At 34.1% G+C, this 17,958-nt stretch overlaps 1 protein-coding gene across 1 annotated transcript in view; it reads left to right on the forward strand.

Annotated features, from left to right (window-relative positions):
• The window catches only part of Trim23 (tripartite motif containing 23), a 35,874-nt gene that overhangs the window by 1,278 nt on the left and 16,638 nt on the right, over window positions 1–17,958 (forward strand). Inside the window, exons 2-5 of the mRNA XM_005319561.5 lie at window positions 4,570–4,732; window positions 8,676–8,797; window positions 11,552–11,830; window positions 12,378–12,560. Coding sequence (XP_005319618.1) covers window positions 4,570–4,732; window positions 8,676–8,797; window positions 11,552–11,830; window positions 12,378–12,560 — 747 coding nt within the window. The remainder of the gene's footprint in view (window positions 1–4,569; window positions 4,733–8,675; window positions 8,798–11,551; window positions 11,831–12,377; window positions 12,561–17,958) is intronic.

Raw genomic sequence — 17,958 nt, forward strand, 5'->3', positions numbered from 1 at the left:
ATTTTGTAAATATATAGTAAGTCTGAGATACAGGAGAGCCCTCATTATTTACAAATATTGTGTGGTTGAGATTTAAATTTTGAATTGTGCTTTACTAAGTAGAGAATTCCTGCAGATTCTTGAACTTGTAAGTTCACAAATGGGTATCATTGCCATTTCTATTTTTGTTACCTTGTCTGCCTTATACTTTCAAAAGTGTACCAAATGAAGCTCTCCTTTGTTACAGCATGGAATTTGATTCATAAGAGGTATCCCTTGTTCATTTTCATCTTAACATGTAAAATGTTCCTGAACTCTCAATAAGAATACTTTTTCAGAAAGCAGGAAGTATTTATTGGAAGGTAAAGGTTGAAATTCATAATGCTAATACTGGGTAAAATGGCTTTTTGTTAAATGAACAAGTTTATAAAACAAAAATCTGATATATTGTAAAATAATTAACATTTAAAAATGAATAAGAAAGGTTTTTTGTTTTGTTTGCTAAACATTCTTAGTCCTTTTAAAAGTATGACCTCTTTTATAAAAATTTGATTTACATTGTATGAAATAATTTTGAAGCTTTTGAATATTTGTGAAATGTAAAATTAAGTTGATTTTCCCCTATCTAGGATTTAATTTTTTCATACTGTTTAGCTACATTTCCTATTCATAGATCCTGAAGGAAGAATTTCTTGCTCTATTATTTAACAAGTTGATACATGAGTTATTTTTGTATCGTTGTTTGGTTTACTAATGAATAGAATTTTACTAGTGATTCTTTTGTGGTAGGGGGCAGGAAGTGAGCCCAGAGCCTCCCATGTGCTGGGCAAATGCTCTATGATTAAACCTCATTCCCAGTGTTTTTGAAAATTGTATTTTGAAACCAGATTTCATAAAATTGCTCAGGCTAACCCAAGGCTAATCCTCCTGTTTTAGCCTTCTGAGTAGCTGGCATTATAGGTGTGTGCCACTGTGTCCAACTTTTACTAGTGTTTCCTCCCCTTCCCTCTTCTTCTCCATCCCTTACTAGTACTTTTTTTTGGGTGGGGGGGAACTGGTGTATTATCTAGCATAGTGATGGGGTCAGAGATATAATATGTGAATGAATTAGGCAAAACTTTAGTTGGATTCCTTTGTTTATTGTCATAAATAATTTTAATTTATTGTAGTATCACAATATGAGCATTTATTAAAATATTGCATTTATTTATTTTTATTATTTTTTTAGTTGTAGTTGGACACAGTACCTGTATTTTATTTATTTATTTATTTTTTTTCTGGTAGGTGCCAGACATTTTATTTTTTTTTAATTTTTATTTTTTTTATTATTGTTCAAAACATTACAAAGCTCTTGACATATCATATTTCATACATTTGATTCAAGTGGGTTATGAACTCCCATTTTTATCCCGTATACAGATTGCAGAATCACATCGGTTACACATCCACGTTTTTACATACTGCCATACTAGTGTCTGTTGTATTCTGCTGTCTTTCCTATCCTCTACTATCCTCCCTCCTCTCCCCTCCCATCTTCTCTCTCTACCACATCTACTGTAATTAATTTCTTTCCCCTGTTGTTTTTTTTCCCTTTCCCCTCACTTCCTCTTATATGTAATTTTGTATAACAATGAGAGTCTCCTTCCATTTCCATGCAATTTCCCTTCTCTCTCCCTTTCCCTCCCACCTCTCCTCCCTGTTTAATGTTAATCTTCTTAATGCTCTTCCTCCTTTCTCTGTTCTTAGTTGCTCTCCTTATCTCAAAGAAGACATTTGGCATTTGTTTTTTAGGAATTGGCTAGCTTCACTTAGCATAATCTGCTCTAATGCCATCCATCTCCCTGCAAATGCCATGATTTTGTCATATTTTAGTGCTGAGTAATACTCCATTGTGTATAAATGCCACATTTTTTTAATCCATTCATCTATTGATGAGCATCTAGGTTGGTTCCACAGTCTAGCTATTGTGAATTGTGCTGCTGTTTATTTATTTTTTTATGTGGTGCTGAGGATCAAACCCATGGCCTTGAATGTGCTAGGTGAGTGCTCTACTGCTAAGCCACAACCCCAGTCCCGCATTTATTTTTATAATATATAATTGTATTGCTAATCTTTCTGTGTTTAGTTAAATTTGATAAAGTGAAACACAAAGATGGTTCAACATAAACAAATCAATAAACAATACAACACATAAAGAGAATCAAGGATAAAAACTACCTGATTATCTTAATAGATGCAGAAATATCCTCTGACAAAATTCAACATCCCTTCCTGACAAAAGTCTTGAAGAAACTAGGTATGAAAGAATCAAACCTCAACATATTAAAGGTTATGTACAACAAATCAGTAGTCAACTTCATAGTGAATGGGAAAAAATCTAAAAGCATTTTCTTTAAAATCAGGAATGAGACAAGGTATCTACTCTTATTCCATATAATACTTAAAATTTTAGCCAGTGCAATCAGACAAAACAAAGATACAAAAGGGATAAAAATAGGATAGAGGAAAGTCAAATTATACCTGTGCGTATACATGTGTAATTTATGGGTGTTTTTTCCCTGACCCTTTCTCGTAGAAAACCGATATTCCTATGTTATTGGTTTCCTATGTATCCTTCCAGAGATAGTATACTTATGTAGGAATACATAAAATATTCGCACCCTTTTTTCCCACTTTAACACAAAATGAATATATTCTATTTATCATTTTTCACTTTGCTTTATTCATGTGAAATCATTTTCAGTGTATACACAAGAAAACTTCCTAAATCCCTTCTTGCTACTCTGCTCAAGTTTTATAGCATAAGAGTACACTAGCATTTATTTTCCAGTTTGGTAATGGTATATATTTACTTTGCTTCTAATTGTTTTTAAACAAATTTTGTTATAATGACTTAATCTCATTAATTATACAAATTAATGGATTTATCTGTGACATTTCCTTACATGCACATATTATATTGTGATTTTTTTTTTTTTAACCCTCCCTGTCCTCTTTTGCCCTGTCCTCTCTATTTCCTCATTCTGGTCCTCTTTCCCTTCCCTAATAAATTCTCTCTCCTATTTTCAGGTCATCTTTTGTTTTCCTCCTGAATTTTTAGATATGAGAGAAAATATGCAATAATTATCTTTCTCTCTCTGGCGGATTTTGCTTAACATGAAAACTTCTAGTTCCAACCATTTCCCTGCAAATGACTGAATTTTATCCTTCTTTATGGCTGAATAAAATTCCATGTGTTTATATCCCATATATTTTTTATTTGCTTACCTGTTGATGAGCACTTCAGCTGATTCTACATCTTTACTAATGTGAATAGTGCTGCAGTAAACATAGGTATCTCATTTGTATACTGACTTGATTTCCTGTGGTAATATATGCAAGAGTTGTATAGCTGAATCATATGTAGATCTATTTTGAGTGTTTTGAGAAACTCCTATACTTTTTTCCGTAGTGGCTATATTAATTGACATTCCCACCAATGTTGTATTAAGATTTTCTTTTTCTCCACATCCTCAACAGCATTTGTCTTTGTTGTTTGTTTTAAAAGTATCTGTTCTGACTGGTGTGAGATGGATTTGCATTTACATGATGGCTATAGATCTTGAAGATTTTTTCATATATTTTGACCATTTGCATTTCTTCTTTTGAGAAATGTTTATTCAGAACTACCCCCAAACCTCCTACTCTCCCTGCACTCCTCTCTGCCTAATCCAGAGTACCTCTATTTTTCCTTAGTGCCCCCCAACTCCATTGTGAATTAGCGTGCGCATATCAGAGAAAACATTAGGCCTTTGGGTTTTTGGGATTTGCTTATTTCACTTAGCTTGATATTCTCTATGTCCATCCATTTACCTGCAAATGCCATAATTTTATTCTTCTTTAAGGATGAGTAATATTCCATCCTGTGTGTGTATTACCACATTTTATTTACCATTCATCTGTTGAAGGGCACCTAGGTGGGTTCCATAGTTTGAAGAACATGCCAATTCTGATAGCCTGTCTTTTGATTGTATGTTTTTTTGCAAGTCATTTACCTGTAATTAGAAGTATATAGATAAAATATTTTCTAAAGTGTCAGTTGATTGCTTTTTTGCTTTTACGTTATCTAATGTAAATAGGCACTAAAATATACTTGAAAATTACTTGTAGTCTTTTCTTGTAAGTTCTTTATCATTTAGAAAGGTAATTGTTATCCTGCCATATATTTTAGATTATATTTATTGAACTTAATGATGGTTTATTTGAGTAAGGTAGTTGCAGAAAAATTGCTTGAGAACCCAACTTCAGTAATGTTATACATTGCAGTTACAGATTCAGTTTTCAAAAGATAAAGATGATGTAATTTACATTATGATTGTCCCTAACCTTTAGTATTTTCAGGGAGATTTTTCTAAATAATAGTAATTTGGCAAAGTCAGTCAAATAAATGATTAAAAATGATTCAATATTTTACCATATACACAGTTTTATTCATGGAAAAGCAAAGTAACAAGGTGAATTCAATGTATTAGGTCAGCTTTTTAAAAAACCCTAAAATATATGTGTTTTTAATACTGCTTAAAATGTATATGTTTTCATTCCAAACATTAGGTTCTGGAGTGTGGAGTTTGTGAAGATGTCTTTTCTTTGCAAGGAGACAAAGTTCCTCGCCTTCTTCTTTGTGGCCACACAGTCTGTCATGACTGTCTTACTCGCCTGCCTCTTCATGGAAGAGCAATACGTTGCCCATTTGACCGACAAGTAACAGACCTAGGTATGAAAGTTATTTATATGATTTAAGATTGAGAATTATAAGTTGAATGCTTATATTTTAGGAGACTAAGGCAGGAGGATTACAATTTTGAGGACAGCCTGGGCAACTTAGACTCTGCCTCAAAATAGAAATAGAAAATCAAAAAGATTGGGAAGTAGATTAGCGGTAAAGTGCCCCTGGATTTCCCAGTACCAAAAAAAAGAAAAAGAAAAAAATCATGTAACACAAGTCACATATAAAACAATTTCTTTATTATACTTGATGTTTTCAAATTATAAATGTGCAAAGGGGTTAAAAAATCTGAGTTTCTAGTAAGTAGTCTTTTAAATATAAACAAGCTCACTCTTAATTGTAATTTTTTTATCTTCTGAAATGTTTATATTCAATACTTGTATTTGAAGAACTTTAAGACACCTGAGAAATATGTACTACATTTATTCAAAGAAATGAGAACTTTGTATTTGTCACAGATTAAATTATGTGCCTGAATCTGTTAATCCAATAAAACAGTGTTTTCTTTACAAGTAAATGAACCAGTAATGAAAATACAGATATTTCACTTGAGTCTCAGCATGTTTTTATTAGTATCAGAGAGAGAGGTGTTTGTAACTTGTGATAACTAGTTGCTTATTTTTGGTTAAAATAGTTTAAAGGTCTTATATATTTTTTTTTCAGTTTCATTATCACTTTTAAAATTTTGCTTTATATATTTCCAAGTAAGTTATTGCTTTGGAATGCTGGATTTGGATATAACAACATTTATTGACATTTAAAAAATTTTTTAAAAAATGTGATATAAGTTTTATAGTTTACTCTTTTTGATAACAGAATTTTCTCCAAAAATAATTTAAGTCTGCCATTTTTTTTTTTTTTAGGGAAGTAGCACTGTTTACAACTACTATAATGTAGTCCTATATAGAGATAGAGTTCGTAATTATCGTGTGTTAGTTTTTTACTGTGTTTCAATTCTGTGGCATATGTGTTGGTGATTCTTGATGTGATTGGATGCCATTCTTTTAAAAACCTTTAAAAATTGTGATATAGAAATAATGTATATACACATTGTAGATAATTTGAAAAGTATAAAAATGAAAAAGAAAGATGATTTGTTATTCCTTTTTCTAGAAGAATACTACCATTAATGTTAAAGATCATAATAAGAATTCTCTAGTCCAAGGATAATATCAGTTACTAGTACTTATCAGAAATATTTCTGATTCTCTTCTTCTGTCCACATGGTAAATTTACACTTCCCTGCCTTCTTATATTTAAGTATGGCTGTACACTTATTTAACAAGTGAAATGTAAGTGGAAGCAAATTGTTAACTTCCAGGTAGAAGTCATGAAGAGGAGGTTAATGATGATGCAACGTAAGTTCTTTTCCCTGCTACAGTGAGGTGGTCCAGGTGATTGGAGACAGTGGCATGGATAGAGACCATGGACAATGACGAACAAGCTAGCTTTTCTTACCTTCCCTAACCCCTAAGATGTTGAATGGGTAAAAAAATAAATTTTTGTTGTTTTAACCCATCATGATTATAGAGTTGTTTTGAAGTTACAGAATTATTAAGTGATATTAGGCATATATGTTGGTAGCTTATGTATATATCATATGTGTTCATTATATAATAACTGAATATTTGGATTATTATCAGAATATTTTTGTTTTATTTCATTTTATAATTTTTATTGGTATATTATAATTATACATAATAGTGTGAATTCATTGTGACACATTCATACATGCATCCTGGTATGGTGGCATATGCCTGTAATCCAAATTACTTAGGATGCTGAAGCAGGAGGATGGCAAATTCAAGGCCAGCCTGGGCAACTTTAAGACCCCTCTCCAGATAAAAAATAATTAGGGTTGAGGGTTTAGTTCCATGGTAAAGTGCCCCTGGGCTCAACCCTCCAGTACTATTAAAAAAAAGAGGACATGTCTGTATGCACATAATGTAATAAAATTTGGTTATTTTCATTCCTCAGTACCACTGTTTTCCTCCCCTCCTGGTCCTCTTCTACTTTACTGAAGATGATATTTTTAAGTGGTCATTTGTATACTACTACTACTTTTTTTTTTTTTGAGAACCACATCAAGAAGTGTATTTTCCTTCCTTCCTTCCTTCCTTCCTTCCTTCCTTCTTTCCTTCCTTCCTTCCTTTTCCTTTCTTTCCTTTTCTTTCCTATTCTTTTCTTTTTTTTTTTTTTAAGGGAAAGAAGAGCCAAGAGAGAGGAGAGATTGCAGGCAGTGGTTTCATTATCCATTTACATATTTATTCATTTAGTGAACATGTATTAGGTAGCAGCAATGTCAAATGGTATTTTTTGTATAAAAGTTCACCATGGACAGATGTTCCTTTTAACTGCTGAAGGATCTGTCTTATTTATAGGCTCAGGAAGAGTGTGTGTTTACATATGCTTGTTTATGAGCCTTATGTGGCTGCTATGGGGGAAAAGAAGTGTTAGTTCTTATTCACATATGCCTGGAGTTTTCTTTTAGTTATCAATGGACCTTTATTTTATTTATTTGTTTGTGGTGTTGAGAATCGAACCCAGTGCCTCACACATGCTAGGTAAGCGCCAGCACTCTACTACTGAGCCACAACCCCAGCCCCAGCCTAGAGTCTTATCTGAAAAGGATTATTGTCTTGCTTTAGAGTGAGGCTCTGTTTCTTTTGTGAGAAGAGGTTAGTCATTGACTGCTGTGACTAAAAAAAGGAGTGAGAGAAAAATCTTAACCTTTAGCTATTCTACTTCCATTGTACTTAGAGTTGGATTTTTTTAAAATTGGGTGTATCTTTTACACAGTGATTTACAAACATTACTCATAGCTTGTTTGTGGTCATGAAATAAATTTGTTGTGAATAACTCCCTTACCTCCCACTAGGAATTGATCCCAGAATCAGAATCTTGCTCATGCTAAGTATGTGCATTACCTCTGATCTACACCCCAGTTCCTATAGCATTTAAAAAAAAGAAATAGAATAAAAAATAGCAGTGTGTTGCACATTGCTGTAAATATTAGTTTGCAGAAACTTTGGGTTGTGATATAAACTGTATTTCTTTTCTTTTCTTTTTTTTTTTTGGTACTGGAGATTGAATCCAGGGCTGCTTTACTACTAAGCTACATCCCAGCCCTTTGTATTTTTTAATTTTGGGGATAGGGTCTCACTAAGTTGCTTAGGACTCACTAATTTGCTGAGGCTGTTCTTGAACTCCTCCTGCTTCAACCTCCTGAGTTGCTGTTATTACAGGTGTACACCATCACACCTGGCTCTAGAATGTATTTCTTATTTTAGATTGCTGTAAAAAAATGTTTGAAAGCACTTATTTTGCTATATGTAGTAAAAGTCAGTGATAAAATAGTATCTGTGAGGGGCTGGGGTTGTAGCTCAGCGATAGAGTGCTTGCCTAGCATGTGTGAGGCCCTGAGTTTGATCCTCAGCACCACATAAAAATAAATAAATAAACAAACAAATAAAGATATTGTGTTCAATTACAACTAAAAAATAAATATTTAAGAAAAAATAGTATCTGTGAAAATAAATGATAGAAACAGAATTTTAAAATTTTTCTACTTGGAATGTTGAAAGATTCTTCTGTTTTCTAAAGAAAATGCTAACAAAACAGTTGTTCTGGCATAAAAAGAAAATAGGAAATTTAAAAATTTTTAGAATTTAGATACTATTTTTAAAAAATTTTTGTAGTTGTAGATGGACAGAATGCCTTTGTTTATTTTTATGTGGTGTTAAGGATTAAACCCAGTGCCTCACACATGCTAGGCAAGGGCTCTGCCACTGAGCTAACAGCCTCAGCCCCAGAATATAGGTACTATTAATGACTAAACCATATGACTTAGTAATTAATATTGAAGTATGGGGTAAAATGACTAATATTCCATTTTGTTAACATTTAGTTTTGCTTTTTATGTTTATTGTAGGAGATTCAGGTGTCTGGGGGTTGAAAAAAAATTTTGCCTTATTGGAGCTTTTAGAACGACTGCAAAATGGACATATTGGTCAATATGGAGCTGCAGAGGAAGCTATTGGAATATCTGGAGAGGTATTGATTGAACTTGGTGAAATATTTGTTAAAAAATGAAACTTTAATTTAAAATATTTACCATTAATAGCATAATATTACCTCATTTATTTTAGCAACTTTCTAGAAACACAACTTTACATTAGAGTTCTGAAGGCAACACTATTTCCAACAGAATAAAAGTAAAACTGAAGCTTGAGTTCCTTGAAAATATTAAAGTAAGATTACTATAGAAGAGTAAGAAAGATGTGTAAGCTACATTAGAGCAAAGGATACAAAAATGAATCAACAGTAAAGTAGAACAAAAGAAAGAGAAACTACATGAAAGAGGCCATTCATTTATTATAAGGCAAAATATCTTAAAAATAGCAGTAGCTTCTGCTGTCTTTTTAAAATTACATGTAGATAGAGGCTGGGATTGTGGCTCAGTGGTAGAGTGCTTGCCTAGCATGTGGGAGGCCCTGGGTTCAATCTTCAGTACCACATAAAAATAAAATAAAGATATTGTGTCCAACTACATCTAAAAAGTTAATTAAAAAAAATAAATTATATGTAGATACACTTTCTTAATCCAGACAGGCAGATGTCTGGTAATTATTGGGTAAAAGTCTATTAACCATATTAAAATACATTTTTAGCACTTCAAGAGTTGTCTGCATAGCTTATTTAACCCTGAATGTGACTTTCTCAGACTGTTCTAGATATTAGAATATTTGTAGTAGATAATTGTAAACTATTTCAGCAATGAATTTTCTTTATCTTTTTCTTTTTTTGTACTGGCAATTGAACCCAGGGGCACTTAACCACTGAGTCACATCCCCAGCCATTTTTATTTTGAGACAGAGTCTTGCTGAGTTGCTTAGAGCCTGACTGTGATGCTGAGGCTGGCTTTAACTTGTGATCCTTGTGCCTCAATCTTCCAAGCTGCTGAAAATTACAGGTGTGCAGCATCACATCTGGCAGTGATGAACTTTAAAAGCACGTATTTTGTATCATGAAAAAAAAAATCAGATTGATTTCCACTTTGCTTTTATTGTATGATTTCTTTTTTTTCTTTTTCTTTTTTGGTGGTGCTGGAGATCAAACCCAGGGCTTTGTGCATGTGAGGCAAGCAGTCTACTAACTGAGCTATATCCCTAGCCCCAGAGATGATTTCTTTATATTAAAGTGAATCAGTGAAATGAATTTCAAACTGAAACACTGTTTTCTAAAGTCTTTGCTGATCTTTCACATGCTGTATCTCTTATTTTTATTTCAAATGACATTACAATATTATCTAATGTTGACCTTGTAAATTATTTGTCAGTTCTAGAAAACAGAATTCATGAGTATTTTATGGTGCATATACAAATTTCTTATAATTGGAAACAAAACTATTCAACTTTGGGTTTGTTACTTAATGTTGTAAGGAATGACACCATTGATGTGTTTTCTAATTTTAATTTCTGGAAAAATTTACTCAATCTCTCTCCTTCCAATTCCAATATTACTACTATTCTTCAAAAGATTCCAAGGCATTTTTTATTATGACACGTTATTTTTCATCCACTTGAAATGCTTTTTAGTAATTCATGGAAATTAGAAATATTTAGAAGTTTATATATTATGTAGATTTTATTATTTTTTAACTTAAGCTGGTGGTTTCTATCCATGATTGTGTAATAGATTTGCTTGTGGAGCTAAGTCTATTGTATAATAGACTTTAATCAATATAATATAAGCTATGATAAGGTATTTGTATATATTTAGGAAAAAATACACAAATTCCAGGCTTCACTTACAACCTATTGAAACAAGTTTCTCAGGTTGAGTCTGAGTGTCTGTGTTTTCAAAAGTTCACAGCTAGCGCCAGGCGTGGTGGCGCATGCCTGTAATCCCATTGGCTCAGGAAGCTGAGATAAGAGAATTGGGAGTTCACAGCCAGCTTCAGCAATGGCAAGGTGCTAATAAGCAACTCAGTGAGACCCTGTCTCTAAATAAAATACAAAATAGGTCTGGGGAATGTGGCTCAGTGGCCAAGTGCCCCTGACTTCAGTCCTCAGTATCCCCCTGCTGCCAAAAAAAAAAAGCTTATTCTGCTTCACACTCCCAGGTTACCTAAATAACATTGTGTTGCCAGCCTTCTTATACATGATCATGACAAATAATATTGAAAGCAGTGGGGTCATATTTAGTGTCAGACTTTTTTTGTATTTAAAGAAGACTTGTAATTTTTTATGTTTCAGTTTCTTGTGTATAAATTTAATGGAAGAGATCATTGGACCCATGAGAGGGTTAAGGGTATAGCTTCATTGTAGAGCATTTATCTAATATGCATGAGATCCTGGGTTCTACCTCTGACACCAGAGTTGGGGGACAAGAGTGTATCCATGACAAGTTTTATTTTTGGCCTCTAAATTTTAACATTTTTTGGTAATTAGTCTTGGAAGTAGCTCCTCACCCACGGAAATGAATACTTTCTCAGAAGAATAACAAATAACCTTTGTAATCAATTACCAGCATATTTTCATTGTAAATAAGATTTGTGGGAGGCTGTGGATTTGGACTGAGCACCTGAACTGGGCTTAACAAACCAAACCAATATGAGTTTAATCACAGTTTAGTTAATCATAGTAAATAACACTTTGGTTGTAGGAGGTCGTATAATCATCTTAAGGTATACTGTGTATAAAGACTGATGAGTTAAAAATAAAAGTTGGGGTTTTATATTTCAAAATTTGCCATGTTATAATGAGTTGGGTTCAGTTTCAAGGCATTAATTTTTTTGTTTATCAGAGCATCATTCGTTGTGATGAAGATGAAGCTCATGTTGCATCTGTATATTGCACTGTGTGTGCAACTCACTTGTGCTCAGAGTGCTCTCAAGTTACTCATTCTACGAAGACATTAGCAAAGCACAGGCGAGTGCCTCTGGCTGATAAACCTCATGAGAAAACCATGTGCTCTCAACACCAGGTGCATGCCATTGAGTTTGTTTGCTTGGAAGAAGGTTGTCAAACTAGCCCCCTTATGTGTTGTGTCTGCAAAGAATATGGAAAACACCAAGGTCATAAGGTATGACCTTGTTTTTTATGATCTGGGTTTTTTTTTTTTTTTTTAATGATCTGGTTCTTTATGCTAAAAAGGAGAACTAAAGAAAAGTTACGTGATGGATGAGTTGGACTGGGTAACGTGAAAAAAAATGAAAGATTTAATCCTGAATGCCATAAATATTTCAGAGACACCTCATTATTCTTTCTTTACTGAGAAATATCTTAGATTCAGGAAACAAAACTTCTTTGTGTTTTCATAATATGTTGGATTTTAAGGTATTATTTATGTTTGTTAATGAACTGTTGTTTATGATATAATTTTAGAGGTAGCCTTGTCTAGCAATAAATGGACTTACAAATTTTGAATTATTTCTTTGTAGTATATTTATTTTATGAAGGAATGAAAAATGAAAGTAAAAAAAAATTTTTGTTTTTACCTTATGCCATACTTTTTCCTGTTTAAAAGCACCTATGGCTGATGTGTTTTTATTTTTTTCAAAGAGGGAGTTAATTAATTTTTTATGTAGTCAAAATTGTGAATTCTCTTCTGTAATTATGTTGTATTGTAGCATTCAGTATTGGAACCAGAAGCTAACCAGATCCGAGCATCAATTTTAGATATGGCTCACTGTATACGGACCTTCACTGAAGAAATCTCAGATTATTCCAGAAAATTAGTTGGAATTGTTCAGCACATTGAAGGCGGTGAACAAATAGTTGAAGATGGAATTGGAATGGCTCACACAGAACATGTATGGATTTTTTTTTCTTCTTCTTACTCTTTTTCATTCTCACTTTATAACCTTCTAAGAAGTATTCCAGAATTAAAATGTGCCAATATCACAGTGGTCATTGGAAGTACAGTTTTAAAAAAGTCTTTATCTTCATGAAACTTGAAATTCATCATGGGAGAGAGACAGTTTGTAGTATGGCAACTATTTTGTATGGGTGGTTGAGGAAGTATAGGGTGCGTTGGCAGCTTATAAGAGGGGCAACAATTCATATAGGTCAAGGATGGCTTCCTCAAAGAAGTGATGTCTAAGCTGAAATTTGGAAGAATTCAATACGGGAGAAGAGCAGGGTGAGGAGTGAGTTGTCCTAGAGAGGGAAGAGTTTGATGAGATGGCATGAAATGAGGATTAGACATATATAGAAATTTAAAGTTCTAACAGATTAGAGAGATAAAGAACAAATCATGTGAAGTCTCCTAAACCATCTTAAGTTTGAAACTTAGCTTAAGAGCTGTGATAAATTATTGGCAGGAGAATCTTGAGTTCAAAGCCAGCTTCAGCAACTTAGCAAGGCCTTGAACAACTTAGCGAGATTCTATCTCTAATAAAATACAAAAACGGGCTAGGGATGTGGCTCAGTGGTTAAGTGCCCATGGATTCAATTCTGAGTACAAAACAAAAACAAACAAAAAAGATTGCTCTTAAATGTAGAAAATGAATTGTGAGAAGAACAAGAAGATTGGAAGCAGGAAGACCTGGTAGGACATTGTTGAAATTGAGTTCAGGGATATTTATGGCCTATAATAATATGATATTAAGAATGGAAAAGGAGATAGATTTTATATTTTAAAGATGTAGAGTAGATAGTCTTAGTGATTATTAGTGTTGATTGGATAAGTAACTTGGAGGGTCAGGCAATTAGACCAATTTGAATGTTACCATAATAATCAGATGGGAGGTGATAATGCTTGCTTGGCTGTTGAAGTGGAGGCATGATCAAATTCTGGATGTAGGACTTTGTGCAAGGGTCAGAGGTCAGGGTGAGCATCTTGCTGGTGGAAGGAGGAAAATGGCAGTGGAGTCAAATTATTAAAAAAAAAAAATTAGGAAAGTGCTTGAGAAGCCATTTGATCACAAGAAAACATGCCTGCTTGGTGCCCTTGGTCTTGATGAGCAGTGATAGCCACCACTGCAGAATGGAGTTCTCCAGCACAAACATATGGTTGCAGATACACTTTGATGGATGCAACCTTGAAAGGACTGACTACTAAAGGAAGTCTACTCAGAGCTAGGAAGAAGAGCTTCAGTTTCTTAGTTGTTTTTATGAAACTTAAAAGACCTGCATCTAGGAAAGGGGGGAGATTGGCAGCATCATATCTTACAGAAAGATTCCACATAGAAGTTCCAAAGAGGTGATTACTTGGACATAGTGATTACCCCTCCAAATCCAATATTTCCTCCTTCAGGGTATATGAGAGATTGTTATTAAATTGTATTTACTGTATTTTGAATTTATTTTTCAGCTAATTATGTAAGATAAACTTACATACTCTTTTTTTCCCTCCCCTGAATTTTGCCATTTAGCCTTTAAATTCTAAGCAAATTGTAATACATCTATTTAGAAGTTTGATTTGAATGTACTATGGTATGAATATTAATAGAAAGTATGTAAAACTGTATTGTTAAATATTTACGTTCAGTCAGTGGAGGTATGGGAATAGGGTTTCGTCTCATCCTTCACATGACTTCACATGACTTGTTCTTTATCTCTCTAATCTGTTTTCTTGCCATTCCCCTCTCATAGCTCCAAAAATAAGAAACTTAAAATTTCTAAATAAATTTGTATATACTAAGTAGTAGAAGAGGGTGCTTTGAGCTCCAAAGGAACAGAATAAGAAAACCTTCAGATTGTATGAAATCTAGCGAAAGTTTATAGTGTAGATTATAGTATACAATTAGAAAAAGGGCCTGTGAGAATGAGGCAGCAGATGCTTCTTGGACTGGTAGGAGTCTAGACAAGTTAAAGAAGCTCTCTGTGTTGGAAGAGATTGGCCTTCCTTGGTCTGGGTACAGTGATCCATGATCAGAGAAGAGAAAAGTGTCATCATGAGGGCTTTTTTATGCTTTAAAATGAGGGTTAGAGCATTTTTGAAGACGGGAACCAGGGCAAAGGAAACAGGGTGAGAATTTAGGGTAAGGGTGGGAAGGTTTATCTTAAAGATCTGAAAAATGGAGGAAGGGATAAAAGAGAAAACTTACATAACAGTCTGGACTTTTATCCTCTCGTCTTTTTTTTTTTTTTTTTTTTTGTCTTATTACTGGCCCTTTTAAGACATGGGCCATGCTGCATTGATCTTACTGGTAGTCTCTTGTGCAAAGAGATCTTGGCTTATAGGCATAAGCCTTTGAGTGGTTTTTCTGGATTACTGTACAATCTTGACATTGAATTTGGTCTGTTAGAGATAAAGTACATGAAAGAGATTATGTACAGGCATTTATGCAGTTGCATGATAAGGAGTATGACCATCAGGAACTAAGTTAAATGTGCCCAGAGGCACTGCCTCTTGTGTGCAAGGATAGCAGAACACCAGAAGACAGGGTTAAAAATATTTAAATCTTTTAAACCCAGTGCTGGCATACCCCATACTGTTTCTCAGCCTGGCCCCAGGCAGCCATAAATTATCTCACTGTGGTCAAGGACACTAGCCCTAAACTGGGGGGAAAAAAATTTAGAAAAGCTGCCTGGGATGTAGAATAATGGCCAAAGAAAACCTGCCTTCTGCCCTTCCTTTCAGCTCCTTTTGCCCTTGGAAGGTGGGCTGCTGGTCACAAAGAATGTGGCTATAGATTTTAGCATTATCAGTTTATGACTTGGGGGCAGGAATAGTCTCTCCTTTAAAGATCTTACAGGACACTCATTTGGCCAGGGTATATTCATGACGGAGGTAGAGCAATTCTTGCTATAACAGTATCCCATCACACTAAATGCCTAGGAGACTAGCAAAATAAATAACTATACACAAAAAATGAAAAAGACAGAAACTAAGGCCAACCTGAGTTTTGTAGGCAGCCACTACAAAGGGATCTTCAAGGAAGCCTAAAGAAAATGATGGAAAGGGCCTCCTCCATTGCTTATTAATATGACTAGTATAAGAAAAATGCCCAAAAGGAGCCTCTGGGTACAATTTACAGTGGGGAACTTGCTTAAATTTGATGGCATTGTGATAATGATAATGGAGACAGGCTCAAAAATATCCTGTGTGGGGCTGGGGATGTGGCTCAAGCAGTAGCGCGCTTGCCTGGAATGCGTGCGGCCCGGGTTCGATCCTCAGCACCACATACAACCAAAGATGTTGTTTCTGCTAAAAAAATAAATAAATAAATATTAAATTAAAAAAATATATATATATCCTGTGTTCCAACCCCTTGAATGCAACCTGAGAGGAAAAAGATTAAGGCACAGTTTTTGTAGATGCTGCATTGTCCAGCCCTCTCCTGAGGTGAAATTTGTTGTGTAAATCAGACACACAGATAACATTCATAAGCTCTGTTTCAGATATGAATTTAAGAAAGGGTCCAGAACTAGAAAAGATAAAAGAAAGTTGTAGGTATGGAAAATTAGAAGATAAAAGAAATGTTTTTGGATGAGAAAATATATTGTCCTGTAAAGTAATAGTCTTGTACTAAAGTCCAAGATGAAAGAGGGCAAAATTTAAGATGTGAAGAAGTTGTAAATATTTAAGTAATGTTACAGAAGGTTTGTGGAAGGTCAGTCTCAATTAGTTTGTGTTTGTGATTAAATTGACTATTAATTAGCACAGTTAAAGTTATTTGAACTTTTATGTACTGATATGAAGCAAAGTTTGAAACGTTGATCTGCTCTTATCCATCAGGATAATTTTCTTGTATTTGTTAGGTTTCATTACTTGGGGAAATAGTCTTAAATGAATTAGGGCTTGTACCTGTTTTAAAGTCTTAAATGATTACTTTGTATCTGGTTAAAAAAAACTGTTATTTAGAGTATAACAATATAGTTGACACCCTAAATATATTTGACTAGGTGCTTTAGTCAGCTTTTTCACTGCTGTGACTAAAGGACCTGATCAGAACAATTGTAGAGGAAGAAATTTATTTGAGGGCTCATGGATCCATAGGTCTTAGTCCATAGAAGGCCAGCTCCATTCCTTGGGGCTTGAGGTGAGGCAGAATGTCATGTTGGAAGAGTGTGGCAGAATGAAGCAGCTCACATCAACAGGAAGCAAAAAGAAAGGATCCACTGGTCAGATACAAATATGTACTCAAAGCCATGACCCAAACCCCACCTCCTCCAACCACATCCTACCACTTCAGTTACGACTTAGTTAATCCCTATCAGGGGAATAATTTACTGATTAGGTTAAGACTCTCATGACCTGGTCATTTCTCCTCGGAACCTTCTTGCATTGACTCATACATGAGCTTTTGGAAGGACACCTAACATTCAATCCATAACACTAGGTCTATGTATGCATCTGAGAATTATACCAGTTTAAGCCTTGCCTAAATGTTATGTAAAAGTTTATAAAATGAAAGTTTATGTAAGTTTATTGGCAAGATAACCAGTAAGTGTTCTCTTTTATACATTGTGTCTGATATAGAAGGGCCCCATTGTCATTTGAAGACCTGTCTTATATCTCTTTGCTTTGACTTAAGTCAGTTTCTGATCATTAACACTGTTTCCTAAATGTATAAGAGATTTAAGGCTGTCCTTGGTTTTTGTTAACTCATGCAGACCTGTGATTATTGTTATTGTATGTTTTGTATTCTGAATTGTATTTCAAAAGTTAAACTTAGTTAAACATAAAGCTTAGTTAAACATAAAGCACTTTACCAAGTTGGTGTTTGCCAAACTAAAATGATCTGTAGCAATAGTCTTGAATTTGTATAAAAATAACAAATGTAATTGGTATTTATTCATGTCATTTGATATTTTATGGCTGTTATCAATAAGTTGCTCTTCACAGTGAAATAGGAATTTAAATTTATTTTTGGAAGGTAATAAGGAGAGCTTGATTTGTTTAAAGGTGACATTGTAAAACATGGAAGTATTCTGCTACTTTTTACACAAAAAGAAAGTTAAAAGCTCTCTTAGCCATTTTCTGTTTGGTACCTGGGATTGAATTTAGGGGCACTTGACCACTGACCCACATCCACAGCCCTATTTTGTATTTTATTTAGAGACAGGGTCTCACTGAGTTGCTTAGCACTTCACTTTTGCTGAGGCTGACTTTGAACCTCGCAATCCTCCTGTCTCAGCCCTCCTGAGCTGCTGGGATTACAGGCATGTGCCACCTCGCCTGACTTCTTTTAGCTTTTCTTTGATTCATGTTTCAGAGGTAATGTTGCATTGTGTTGTTTGTGAAGAGCCCCATTTTACCTG

The sequence above is a fragment of the Ictidomys tridecemlineatus genome, chromosome 1 (genome assembly GCF_052094955.1).
Source record: "Ictidomys tridecemlineatus isolate mIctTri1 chromosome 1, mIctTri1.hap1, whole genome shotgun sequence".
Classification (NCBI taxonomy): domain Eukaryota; kingdom Metazoa; phylum Chordata; class Mammalia; order Rodentia; family Sciuridae; genus Ictidomys; species Ictidomys tridecemlineatus.